The sequence below is a fragment of the Notechis scutatus genome, chromosome 5 (genome assembly GCF_049901735.1).
Source record: "Notechis scutatus isolate UNSWTSFEM ecotype Mainland chromosome 5, rNotScu1.2, whole genome shotgun sequence".
NCBI classification, from domain to species: domain Eukaryota; kingdom Metazoa; phylum Chordata; class Lepidosauria; order Squamata; family Elapidae; genus Notechis; species Notechis scutatus.
In genome coordinates this window covers 7,326,609-7,340,007 of record NC_142013.1, presented here as the reverse complement: position 1 = coordinate 7,340,007, position 13,399 = coordinate 7,326,609, and the positions used below count along the sequence as shown (strand labels likewise).

The 13,399-nt window shown below is 41.8% G+C and overlaps 1 protein-coding gene across 30 annotated transcripts in view; it reads left to right on the top strand.

Annotated features, from left to right (window-relative positions):
- DLG2 (discs large MAGUK scaffold protein 2) overlaps positions 1-13,399 on the top strand; it is a 1,023,659-nt gene that overhangs the window by 987,622 nt on the left and 22,638 nt on the right. For 22 of the 30 annotated variants that reach the window (XR_015749696.1, XM_087966065.1, XM_087966062.1 and 19 more), the window contains one exon: positions 5,979-6,078. Coding sequence is in view for 29 of the 30 variants with exons in the window: in XM_087966065.1 (XP_087822191.1) it covers positions 5,979-6,078 (100 nt within the window). In the remaining variant the exon portion in view is untranslated. Of the gene's footprint in view, positions 1-5,978; positions 6,079-8,274; positions 8,321-13,399 lie in introns of all 30 variants that reach the window. The other 8 variants (XM_087966067.1, XM_087966064.1, XM_087966058.1 and 5 more) reach the window with 1 other exon arrangement.

Below are 13,399 nucleotides of genomic sequence, written 5' to 3'. Positions count from 1 at the left end.
TATGATCATGTGATGACTGGGGACATCATTAATATATTATAATCATAATATGCTGGCTACCAAGCACCCAACCCTGATCATGTAATTGTGAGGATGCTGCAACTATCATAGGTACAAGAACAGACCATCAGTTGGTTTTTTCAATGCTGTTTTACTCACCCACACCCTTTTCCGACAAATCAAACACAATCCAAAAAGAATTGTGTTGTAATGCTCTTACAAAATAATTAACTGTGATAAGCACAAGCCTTGCCAAACTGAGCAAGACTTGCCAAAAGATAACAGACAAAAAATAATTTGCAAAATAAGAATCTTCAAATACAAACTCAGGATACTGGAATGTCCACGAGGCTGGAGTTTCAAAACGACTTTGCCTTCTGCAAAGTACATTCATTTCACAGCTGGCTTTTATCTTCTTGAGGGAGGTGCCATTACCTTGCAGACTTACTCCCAAGTGCTGTTTGTTCTGACAATCAGCTGGCTCCAGTTCGCTCCGACAAGCATGTGGGCTCAACCGCCCACCCGTGCTCTTCCCTGTGTGCTTTATGTCTTTTTGTTAGAGCACAGCTGATTCGCGCAGCAGACCACTCTGCCGTGCCTCAGTTGTTTTCTTCAGCTGCAGTTGAAGTTAAGTATTAGCTTTTTTAAATGTGGAGCACACACACACAGTGTGTGTGCACACGCAAAGTGAACTGGTTGTTACACCGGTTGAATTTCACCCCTGCCTAGACCCCGTTGTCTGCCTCTTTGATGTGCCTCAATTAGCAGACCTTGAAAGCAATGTTCTTCCAGAGTTCACTTCTTATTAGCCTTCAACGATGGCAGGAGAGGCAAAGTGGAAGAGAGTGATGAAGAGCAGCTAAAGGCACATGTCACCTACGATTTTATTGTCCATCCATGTGATGAAGTAATTGGCATTCCTCTTGCAGAGTCTCATGGGGCCATGTGTGGTTCTCTGCTCCTTGCATCTTTCTATATTTTTGTCTTCCTCTACCCTTTCCAGCCCTTTCCTGACTCAGTGAGTGCAATATCACAAAATGCTGGTTAGCCAGCTTTTGCAGAAGCTGACTCACCTAGCTAAGTGGAAGATTCATAATATTACTAAATATTACTAAATTTGCAGATGATACAACAGTGGTGGGACTCATCTCCGGGGAGATGAGTCTGCCTACTGAGATGAGGTGGGCCAATTGCTTTCGTGGTATGGAGACAATACCTTGGTCCTCAACACCAATAAGACCAAGGAGCTTATAGTGGACTATAGAAGGAAAAGATCAGACATCCAGCCCTTGCTTATCAATGGAGACCGAGTGGAGCAAGTGGCCAGTTTTAAGTTTCTGGGTGTTACCATAAAAGAGGACCTGACCTGGAGTGCTCACATTGCAGCCCTGGTCAAAAGGGCCCAACAGAGATTATACTACCTGAGGCTTCTCAGGAAACAATAACCAAATGAAAAACTGCTGGTGACCTTCTACCACTGCACCATGGAGAGCATCTTAACTTCCTGCACCTCTGTATGGTTTGCCAATTGCACAGGGGCAGATAGGACAGCACTCCAGAGGGTTAACGTCATTGCCCAGAAGATCATTGGTTGCCCTCTCCCCTCTTTGGAAGAGCTTTAGAGCTCCCACTGCCTTAAGAAAGTTCAAAACATTCTCAAAGATCCATCTCATCCTGGACACCCCCTTTTTTTGATCTATTACCATCTGGCAGACGGCACAGGATAATAAAAACAAGGACAAATAGGCTGAAAAACAGCTTCTATCCCAGGGCAGTAGCTCTTTTGAATTCTGCTGTATAGTACACTGAAGATGGTATTTAATTTTGTTGTACGATGTGCAATGACAATAAAGTAAAGTAAACTAATCGAGGAAAAGAGATTTAAGTGCCAATACTGCTATCATTTAAAGATAGCGATGGATTGATATGAAGTTCTTCTTGAGAATATTTGTAGTTGAGGGCTGAACTGTGAGAGTCCTTGATGCTCTCTGAGCTTGGTTGTTTTCTTGCAGACGTTTCATTACCCAATTAAGTAACGTCATCACTGCCAGGTTGGGTGATGAAACGTCTGCAAGAAAACAGCCAAGCTCACAGACCTTGAAGTACACCTCAGAGGTTTTTCCCATGGTCCAAATGTAGTCAGAGGTTGACCATCATATTCTCTGCCAGATGCAATTTTTGCATTGTGATAAGGGCAATTTCATGGAGAACATATAACACGTCAATCTTTCTTAACCTGGTGCAGTCTAAATGCATTGAACTTCTGTATCCATAATGTGCAGCCTACCTATGGTAGATCCTTCTTAATTTTTTTTTTCTGATAATTAAGCCATGGTGGCACAGTGGTTAGAGTGCAGTACTGCAGGCTACTTCTGCTGGCTGCTGGCTGCCTGAAATCCCACCAGGCTCAATGTTGACTGAGCCTTCCATTCTTCCGAGGTGGGTAAAATGAAGAGCCCAGATTGTTGGGGGCAAGAGGCTGACTCTGTAAACCACTTAGAGAGGATTGTAAAAGCACTGTGAAGCGATATATAAGTCTAAGGGCTATTGGGAAGGAAGGAAGGAAGGAAGGAAGGAAGGAAGGAAGGAAGGAAGGAAGGAAGGAAGGAAGGAAGGAAGGAAGGAAGGAAGGAAGGAAGGAGCTGTGGTGGCATAGTGGTTAGAATGTAATATTGCAGGCTGACTCTGTCGACTGTCAGCAGTTCAATCCTGACCAGCTGAAGGTTGACTCAGCCTTCCATCCTTCCGAGGTGGGTAAAATGAGGACCCAGATTGTTGGGGGCAAGAGGCTGACTCTGTAAACTGCTTAGAGAGGGCCTGTAAAGCACTGTAAAGCAGCATATAAGTATAAGCACTATTGCTATTACTAGGTACCTTCTGAATGGATAAATTCACATATTCCAGATCATATCAGAATATAAGGATATGCAGACATTTCCATGATCTAAACATTCTAGAAGTTATACCTATTTTTTTCTCCAAAGGAAGGCAGATAGCTCACAATTTAAATAAGTTAGCAGACACGGGATGTGCTTTCCTAAGATACAGGTCCTCCTCGACTTACAACCGTTCATTTCATGACTGTTCAAAGTTACAACTTTGAAAAAGTGACTTTACGACCAATGTTCACACTTACAACCATTGCAGCATCCCCTCAGTCATGTGATCAAAATGTGGGCACTTGGCAACTGACTCATATTTATGACATTTGCAGTGTCCCCAGGATCAAACTCAATGGGGAAGCCAGATTCACTTAACAACCGTGTTACTAACTTAACAATGGCAGTGATTCACTTAACAATGGTGGCAAGAAAGGTCATAAAATGGGACAAAATTCACTTAACAAATGTTTCACTTAGCAACGGAAATGTTGGGCCCACTTGTGGTCATAAGTCAAGGACTACCTGTATAGACAGCAACACAAACTTCCTGTTCTGTGTGATATGTATCATTATGATAATAAGAAGGAGAAGAGTGGAAGCTACAACAAACATAAATTTAAAATGACAATTGGGTTCAATATTGACAGTCTGCTTGTACATCAATCACGAAGCTTTTGAGTGACTAGAAAGAAAAGATATATTATCTGCCAATGTTAGATCTGCTTTCTTTCTTTGACATTTTTTTGAAATCTGCAATCAATGAGTTGTGGTTTAAATATCATTGTCCTAATGAGAGTTCTGTTATCGGATGACATTGTTTAATTCTGGAAAAAAAAGATATCACAATCGAGAGAGAGAGACACAGGTGCATGTTTTAATTTCTTTAGATTCGATAGGCCATTCTGTCAATATTACCACCCGCCAATCAAGTTATATTTGGAAACCTTTTATGCCTATAATTTTTGACATCTGCCTTTATTTTTCGTTTGCATGAATTGTGGTTGGCATGATTGTGTACTTTTTGGCATGATGGTTACGTTGTGTTGAATCCATGTGTTTACAGTCGTTATGGGGCATTTGTAGGTTTTTATGTCTATAATTTTTCTCCCTTTGTTTTTGTTTTTTTGTTTTGCTTTTGTTACTAAATTTTAAATATCCTTGGAGAGTAAAAGTGGCATGAAACTTTGGTGACCAAAATAAACACATACACTCATGTTTGGAATATGTAATAATATGTAATAAACCTTAGGATCAAGTTCCAGGTAGTCCCACAAAGGATTGGAGCCACTGCCAATTAATCCAGGGATGACTTCCTTTGGGTACTCCTGCTATTTTGAACCATGGTGGGATTCAAACATTTTTTACTATCGGTTCTGTGGGCGTTGCTTGGTGGGTGTGGCTTGATGGGTGTGGCAGGGGGAGGTTACTCTAAAGTCTCATTTCCCACCCCACTCCAGGGAAAGGATACTGTAAAATCCCCATTCCCACCCCATCCCACTAACCTGCTTTCCAGCTCCGTTCTCCTGTGCAGGCCAACCAAAGAAGACCCAGCTGATCAGCTGGGATTCGGGAGGCAGAGAATAGATGGGGTTGGGGCCAGTCAGAAATGTTATTTGCCGGTACTCCGAAGTACTCAAAATTTCCGCTACCGGTTCGCCATATTGAGTGAAACTTAAAATTTAAATATCTGTTGAGCCTCAGATTTCCTACTTCTGGTTTTAGGAAACATTGCAGGTAGTCCTCGACTTACGACCACAATGGGGCCCCAAATTTCTGTTGGTAAACAAGACAATTGTTGAGCGAGTTTTGCCCCTTTTTTCGACCTTTCCTGCTATTGTTGAGCGGATCACCGTAGTTGTGAAGCGAGTAACACAGCGGTTTGGTGAATTTGGCTTTGGCTTTTTGCTCGTCAGAAAGTCGTAAAAGAGAATCACAGGACCCCGGGACACTACGACCGTCATAAATATGAACCAGTTGCCAAGCATCTGAACTTTGATACCATGGGAATGTTGAAACTGTCATAAGTGTGGAAAACAGTCGTAAGTCACTTTTGTCAGTGTCGCTGTAACTTCAAACAATCACTGAGCAAGTGGTTGTAAGTCAAGGACTACCTGTACACTTCTAATATACAGAGATCTTGTCCCAAAGGTACTTTTTTCAACTGGACTTTCTGGTTTTTCTTGGATGGCGTTTCGCTTCTCAGGTGGCCTCAATGACTCTCCAAAAAGATGCAAATGACCAGCTGTCTGCAAGGAATATAAATCCTTCCATTCCCCACCATCCAAGTGAAACATTTTGCTTCTCATCCAAGAAGAAGCTTCTTGGATGAGAAGCAAAACATCTCCAGAGAAAAATCAGAAAGTCCATGTCAGGTTTCCAAGTGATGAAATCCATTTAAAAAGAATAAAACAAAGTCCATCTTCCAATACAACTTGTTTTATTTTAGAAAGCATCAAATTGGCAAAGTCTGTGGTAATTCCGGATCTGGCACAATCTGGAATTACCCCACAATATTTAAACGTTAGAAACAACCCCCCAAAGTCACATTCTCCAATAGAAGTTGCTCAATATCATAAATCTCCACCTCAAGGGCCTAAGCACGGACAGCTCGTTTCCCACGGGAAGAAGAATCGCTTAGCCAAAACAACTCTCTTTATCTCCACTCCTCCCCGCTTAGGAATGTGGCAAGCCCGAAACTCTTCCCCCTGCCCCCATGACTGCCACAGAGAAAGTAAGAAAAAGAATATATACTAAGCCTAATTTTAAAATGGCTACACATATATCAATTTCGGGCTTGACAGTCCAGTTGCCTCTTGAAAAAAGCACCTGTGGGGGGATAACCACGACCTGGATGACTGAGAATCTCCAGAGACATAAAAGAGATCTTAAAAAAAATCTTTCAAGATCTCAAGCACCTTCGACTACTTTCCTTCCTTTGTTTGCTTCCCAATGCTTCGTTCTTGAGGCCAATGAAAGAAATTGAACACGGTCACCACAGTTGTTTCCCACTTTTACCAGCCTAGTTGTTTTGTCAGCATGAGTGTGACAACAATTAGACGTCCTTGTTTTTTCGGCCATGCCTCTTTTCCTTCACAGTCATTCAATGACAAGCGTAAAAAGAACTTCATCTTTTCACGAAAATTCCCATTCTACAAGAGCAAGGAGATGTGTGATCAGGACACCAGTGACCCGGAACGTAAGTAAAATGTTTTAGAGACGACGTCACAGCGAAACACGTGGGTGATATGCACGGCACTTCATATACCTTAGGCAAGCTTAAGTCAGGTTCAGGACAGGTGAGGCCTTACTACTATGATCAATGTATATAACTGTCTGGATTCCCTGTGGGGTTTACGGGAGGAAAAGGAAGTAAATTTTTCTATCTCTACTGCTTGAACATGGGTTGGCCACCGTTCCTTCGTTTGGTCCATCTCAAATTTTGGTTAAGGAGAAAGCCATGCCTTATATAAAAAAATGTTTTGGGGACCGGGGTTTCATAACTGTCTCCATCTTAGCTAGTGATGTGTGTAGTCCTTGATTTGCAACTGATCATTTAACAGCCATTCAGACATACAACAGTACTGAAATAGGTCCTTGGTGTTCTCCGAGCTTGGTTGTTTTTACTAGCATGGATGACATTAGTTAGTTTGGGTCGTGAAACGTCTGCCAGAAGACAACCGAGCTCAGAGAGCAACAAGGACCCCTCAGGTCAACCCTGAGCTACAAATATTATCCGTTATTGGTACTGAAAAATGGTGAGCGGCGTGGTAGCCTAGAGGTGGAACTCTTCTTGCCTCACAAACAGGAGGTTGTGAGTTCGATCCTGGGTAGCAGCAGAAATTTCTCTCTCTAGGAACAAAGAGAATTGATAAAAAAATTGGATCACCAGCATGATCACCAACATTCAATGACGGATATGGCACAAGAAGAAGATGAGCAAAGATAAAATATCTGCTGTGAACTCCGTGTAGGCCTCAGGGAGGGCATCCAGCCAGTAAATGCTCAGCTTCATTCCCTGACTTCACTGCGAATTTAGGGATTACAGGGTCATTAAAAGGAGGGGGGAAAATGGTGCTGGAAAAGATGAGTTATGACCTGTCCTCGCACTTATGACTATTGCAGCATCCCCATGATCACATGATCAAAACACGGGCATACCAGAATGCATTTTTAACAGTTGCAGTGTCCCAAGGTTGCATGATCACCGTTTGCAATCCTCCCAGCCATCTCCCAAGCCAGATACACTGAACAACTACATGAGCCTTTTAACAACTGCAGCCATTCGCTTAATGACCATGGCCAAAACAAAGGTTGTAAAATAGGGTATGATTCACTTAACCACCACCTGGCTCAGCAGCAGAAATTCTGGTCTCAAGTTGAGGTCTACCTGTACTCCTTGGTAAATTGTGCCTGTGAGTTCCCACTCCAACATTTATAGCTTCGACTCATTAGCTTGACAGTTCAGTCTATTGAACGGGAAGGTTCTTGATAATGAGATGGCTTGGACTAGTTCCCAGCTATTTAGAAAAAAAGGGGGGGGAGGCGGGGAAAAGTGTCTTATCTGTGAAAATCAGATATCGGATTGAAGTTTTCCCACTTTTCCGCTTCACAAGAATGCAGCCAAAGTGGAAAATTAAGGTGCGAGCAATTCTAAGCCATACAGTACGAGAGAGAGAGAGAGATTCTCCACTGGATTATTAGTCTCCACTGGATTTAATATCTATTATTGGGCATTTGGGAGAGTGGTGCGATGGCCTAGAGGTGGAGCTCTCACCTCACAATCAGGAGGCTACGAGTTCAATCCTAGGTAGAGGCAGATATTTTCTCTCTCTGGGCACAATGAGAATATATCTGCTAAACAAAACTCCGCATTGGTGACAGGAAGGGCATCTGGCCAGTAAACACTCAGCTCCATTCAGACTACAACCTTGCAAGGGATTATGGGGTCATTAAAAGAAGATAATGATTGGGCATTTAGGGGCATCTAGGGAGTGTGATGGCTCTGCATGAGTGAGCTTATCAGCTGAAAAATTGACAGCCCGGGTTGTGTGAAGGCGTGAGTTCTCGTTCCTAGCTCCAGTTCCTGCCCTTTTTTCAGTGCCATTGTAACATCAGCCCCCTAAACAAATAGTTGTAAGCCAAGGACTACCTGTATTTATTTTTTTCCTAAAGAGAATCTTTTGCTTTCTCACTTTAACCACATCTCTTTGGCTTCCACGAAAGTCTTTGAATCGGGAGATTAAGCCTTATTTTTGCTCAAAATGTGGGAATCCAGATTGGATTATCTGCATGGTCTGTCATGGTAGTATCCATTTCAACTGCACTGACCTGTTCCTTCCTTTTCTGCGGGTGTTTTTTCCTTTCATTGCTCTCTCCGGGGACTGCCGTGCAGGACTTCCCCGGATTAGGGGACGACGGTTATGGGACAAAGACTCTGAGTAAGTTCCCAGGAATGGTCACTTATAACCCTTTCTTTGGAAATAACTTTGTTTTTCATTTCATTTCTTTTTTTCTTCTTCTTACTTTTAAAGTTTGGCTTTTTTTTTTTTCTTCCTAAAGAACCTTCTCCTCCTCCTCCTTCTTGAGCATGCACAAGATTTAGATTTTACTTTTGGTCCCCAGCTTTGAATGCACTTGGTGGGGTGGTGGTGGTGGAGGATTTTTCATTGTATTTTATGTTCTGCATGACAACCTTAATAGCATATAGCCTATGCAATGATTATGTTGACCTCTGCTGATAACAACATTGTTTCTAGTACAATGCATATTGGTCCTTTTGTGAGCATGAATTTCTTCAAAAAGAAGATCAGTGCTTCTTTTAAAACAAGCTTAGGATTCTTGAAAAGTTGAAAAACAGATCCCCAGTCAAAAAATAGTTCATAATGAAGAAGCTGCCCAAGAGCTGACTTATCCAAAATGGATGGTAGGGTGTGAGGTTGATGATGAAGAAGCTGTCTGAAAGATGACTTATCTAAGATGGACAGTAGGGACTAATTTGATGTTGAAGAAGCTGCACCAAAGACGATTGATCCAAGATGGACAGTAGGGTACAAGGTTGATATTGAAGAAGCTGCTCAAAAAATGACTTATCCAACATGGACAATAACAAGTAAGATTGATGTTGAAGAAGCTGCCCAAAAGATGATTTATCTAAGATGGACAGTAGGGAGTAAGGTTCATGATGAAGAAGCTGCCCAAAAGATGACCTATCTAAAATGAACAGTAGGGACTCATTTGATGTCGAAGAAAGTGCGCAAAAGATGTTTGATCCAAGATGGACAGTAGGAAATAAGGTTGTTGATGAAGAAGCTGCCCAAAAGATAGTTATATCTAAGGTGGACAGTAGGGAGTAAGGTTCATGATGAAGAAGCTGCGCAGAAGATGACTTATCCATGATGGACAGTTGGGATTAAGTTTGATGTTGAAGAAACTGCCGACAAGATGATTGATCCAAGATGGACAATAGGGACTAAGGTTCATGATGAAGAAGCTGTCCAAAAGATGACATGTCCAAGATAGCTAATAGGGGGTGTTGTAAAGTAGAAAAGTGGGATACAAATACTTTAATTCAGTAATAAAGATTTAATAAATAGAGGTATCAGATATTTCCTTTTTTCTGTCATTTTTCTTCTTACATGAGGACCATGCACAGTAGATGAGACAATATATAATCAGTGCTAATTTTCAGTGTAGGTATCATTTCTTGCCTCTCCTTGATATACACAGACTAAAATGATAATCAGAAGATTTATGCTTAGAATGCTTATTCTAGGACTTCTTCTCATTTCATGCTGAGATGATCCATCTCCAACTTTGGCCAACCTTGTGCATTCTGAAGAATCCAGAAGTTTGGGGGCAAAAGACAAGACATTGGGCAAAACAATTCCCAGAATGCAGTAAATCACTCTTTTGAAGACTTGGTAGCTCAGTTCTAGCAATCAGAAGTTGCATCAAGGTGGCACTTCAACTTCAGTTCTTCAGGTTTCATTTCACATAAAAGAGTTGGAGATGGTTAATGTTCTTTCTTCTCAACTTTCATCTTTGTTCTTCTTTCCACTGCCTTAAAAGGAACATTTTCTGATTAATAATTTTAGCAGATTGCAATTTCATGTTCTTTGTAGCGGAAGTCAGATCTGAAAGTGTTTCCCTTTAGGGCTAATAACGTTTCATGTTAGTGAATCAAACATTTGACTTCCACCCCAACAAAGAGACATCATAAAGTTATAAAGCCGGTCAAATCCTAGGCAGATATTCAAGATCTTAAGGCATTTTCCTCGCATCTGAGCCTAGGATACCACAGTTCCTCTGGATGTCGGTTAGTTAAGTCCTTTAAAGAATCTTTAGATAAATCAGTTCAGAAATGCAGTAGTAGTTCTTGGCAAGAAGTCTTTGATTCTAGATTACTCATTTTCAAACTATGCCAGTGGTGGTATGCTACCAGTTTGCACTGGTTCTATTGATCCGGTAGCACTGCTCAGCAGTTGGCCCCACCCCTGTCCTATATTTCCTTTGTTTGTAGCTCAGTTGATAGGCGTGGCAGAACGGATTCCTGCGCCTCAGCTGTTTGATTCACCAGCACTGACAGTAGGTAAGTTTTCATGCTTAAAATTGCCCATTTTAGAATGCTCCCACAGAACGCGCGCCCACAGAACCGGTAGTAACATATTTTGAATTCCACCGTTGAACTGTGCCATAGTTCAAAACAAGTTCAGGCAAACAAGCTGTCTTGTCAGTAGCAATTTCACGTTGTTGCAAAGTGCAACCATGGCTAAATGTTGATCGTATTTAAAGGAAGCTTCTCAAAGTGGCTACTTTGCAAATGTCCTAGAACACAACGGGTGACATTCCCATCCATCACAGCCTTGCTGGAGGCGCAGGATAAGAACTGCAACCTTACACAGTTGAAGGGGATCTCATCCAGCATGACAGTTTCATTCAACATCTGTTAAAATGTTGAAGAAACAATGCCCTCTGGAACCTACCTCTGGGTCTAAAGGGCAGCATTGAGTATCTTCTGCAGACATGGGGAGGTTTTAAGAGAACTTCTAAAACAAGCATTAACTAGAATACGACTGTTGCACTTGTGTCCTAGTTTAATTATATGTGGAGAAAGCACCGATGGAAAATTTGCGCATACATTTAGATAATCCATATTTTGGTCTGTTTCAAAGTATAGAATTGGAAGATACCTCAGAGGTCTTCTAGTTCCATGCAGAGCAAGGATCTTCAAAACATTCCACACAAATAGCTGTGCTTGGAAGCTCCAATGATGGAGCATTCATGACTCCAGTGGGCAGGCTGCTTCACTGCTTCATGGATCTCACCATCAAGAAACTCCTCCTTAATTTTCGATTTGAATCTCTCTTCGTTGAGATTACCCCCCTGTTGGGTTTTCTCCTACCATCAAGCAGGATAGAGAATACATTCACAACTTTTCTCCATGACAGCCCTTAAGTAGAACATAGAACATAGAATAATAAGGTTGGAAGTGAGCTTGAAGTTCTTCTAATCCAAACCCCCTGCTCAAGGCAGAAGCCATATTATACTAGCCCAGTCAAATGGTTGTCCAATCTTTTCTTGAAAGTAATGGAGCACCTACAACATGAGGAGGGGAAGCTATTCCATTGATTAATTCTTCTCACTGTCAGGAAATGTCTGCTTAGTTCTAGGTTGTATCTGTTCTGACCAAGGCTTTCTGAGACTGTAATTAAGCACACACTTAGTCCAAACAACTCTTGTTTTACTTCAGCGCTGGGAATTATGTTCATTCCCAGCCCGTAATGAATCCCAGTCTCTTGAGATAAGCACCCACCTTTATCTCCTTTAAATTGCTGCCAACAACTAAAGTGCCAAATGAATTAAAAAACCAACTGAAGTACAAAGTCTACACAGAGCTTCAAGGATTAATCCGAACAGAACAAATGACTTTGCTTTCTGCAAAGGTTTCTTCACCTTTGCCTGTCCTTTATACCTTACGGGAGGGGCAATCACATCCAAGCCTTACTCCCGAGTCACCCCTTTTGTGTCAGCTGATCTTGCCTTCTAGCAGCTCTGAGCACATGCGCACTGGGAACTCTCAGATGGCCATGGTACCATCTCTGTATCGGATGCAGATCCCTCATCCGAGTCCTCCCCAAACTCCAGAACTGGCCCATGTTCCTGCCAGCTCCACAGGCCACCAGTGGATCACAACAGCTTCTCCCCTGACTTTGCTCATCAGAAGATCTCAAAAGGGAATCACGTGATCCAGGGACACTTTGACTGTCATAAATATGAGCCGGTTGCCAAGCATTGGAGTGACCATGGGGATGCTGCAATGGTCATAAGTGTGAAAAATGGTCATAAGCCACTTTTTTCAGTGCCATTACAACTTTGAGCAGCCACAAACTGAAAGGTTGTAATTTGTGGATTACCTATACATTGTATAATACAGATAACAATACAATTTTGATCATTATTGTTACTTATAATAATAATGGCAACAACAAGTATTGCCCCAGCCACTATCCAGTGGATGTGACGATATCTGGAGACAGTAGAATAGAAAAGAAAGAACTGGAGAAGACCACAAAACATAAAGACCTGCAAACAGAAATAGAATGACTGTGGTAGAAGCAAGCCAAGGTAGTACCAATAATCATAGGTGCCTTGGGTCCAATCCCAAAACATCTGGAGCACCACTTGAATACCATTGGCATTGACAAATTTGCCATTGGTCAATTGCAAAAGGGTGCTTTACTCGGACCATCCTGCGACGACATCTGCATTACCATCAAACCTCCACATCTGTCTATCCCAAGTCCTTGCAAAGGACTCGGTGAGTAGACAGAAACATCTGGAGCACCACTTGAACACCATTGGCATTAACAAATTTGCCATCAGTCAATTGCAGAAGGAAGTTATACTTGGAACAGCTTCTATCCTGCAACAGTATCTGTAGCACCGTCAAACAGCTAAATGTGCCCATCCCAGTTCCTTGGTAGGGACTCAACGGGTAGACAAAAATGCCAAATCCAGTTTGAACATCTGGATGACTGTTTAACCAACAACAACAACGATAATAACAACTGGGAAAAAAATCACAAAATATCACAACCTGGCCGTCAAATCTATGCGATTATGGATGAAACATGTAATAGTAATACCCATTGTCATTGGGGCACTTGGTACCATGTCCAAGAATTTTACAAAACACATCAAGAAATTGCAGCTTCCTGCAAAAACACCAGTGGAACTGCAAAAAACTGCGCTACTGCGTACATTTTAAGAAGATACTTGGTTGATACCTAGGATGCTGGCAGCCACCCCTATCAACCATCAGCGCTAGTCAATGGTATCTGTGATACGTTTTTAAATGTTCAAGTTGGTTGAGTTTCTTGTTTAATGAATAAAAGAGATAATAATAATGATAATGATAATAGTCTGGATAGTGGGTGTGGCAGTGTCTGGAGACAGCAGAAGAGAAGAGAAAGAATTGGAGAAGATAACAAAATAGAAATAGAACGGCTATGGCAAAG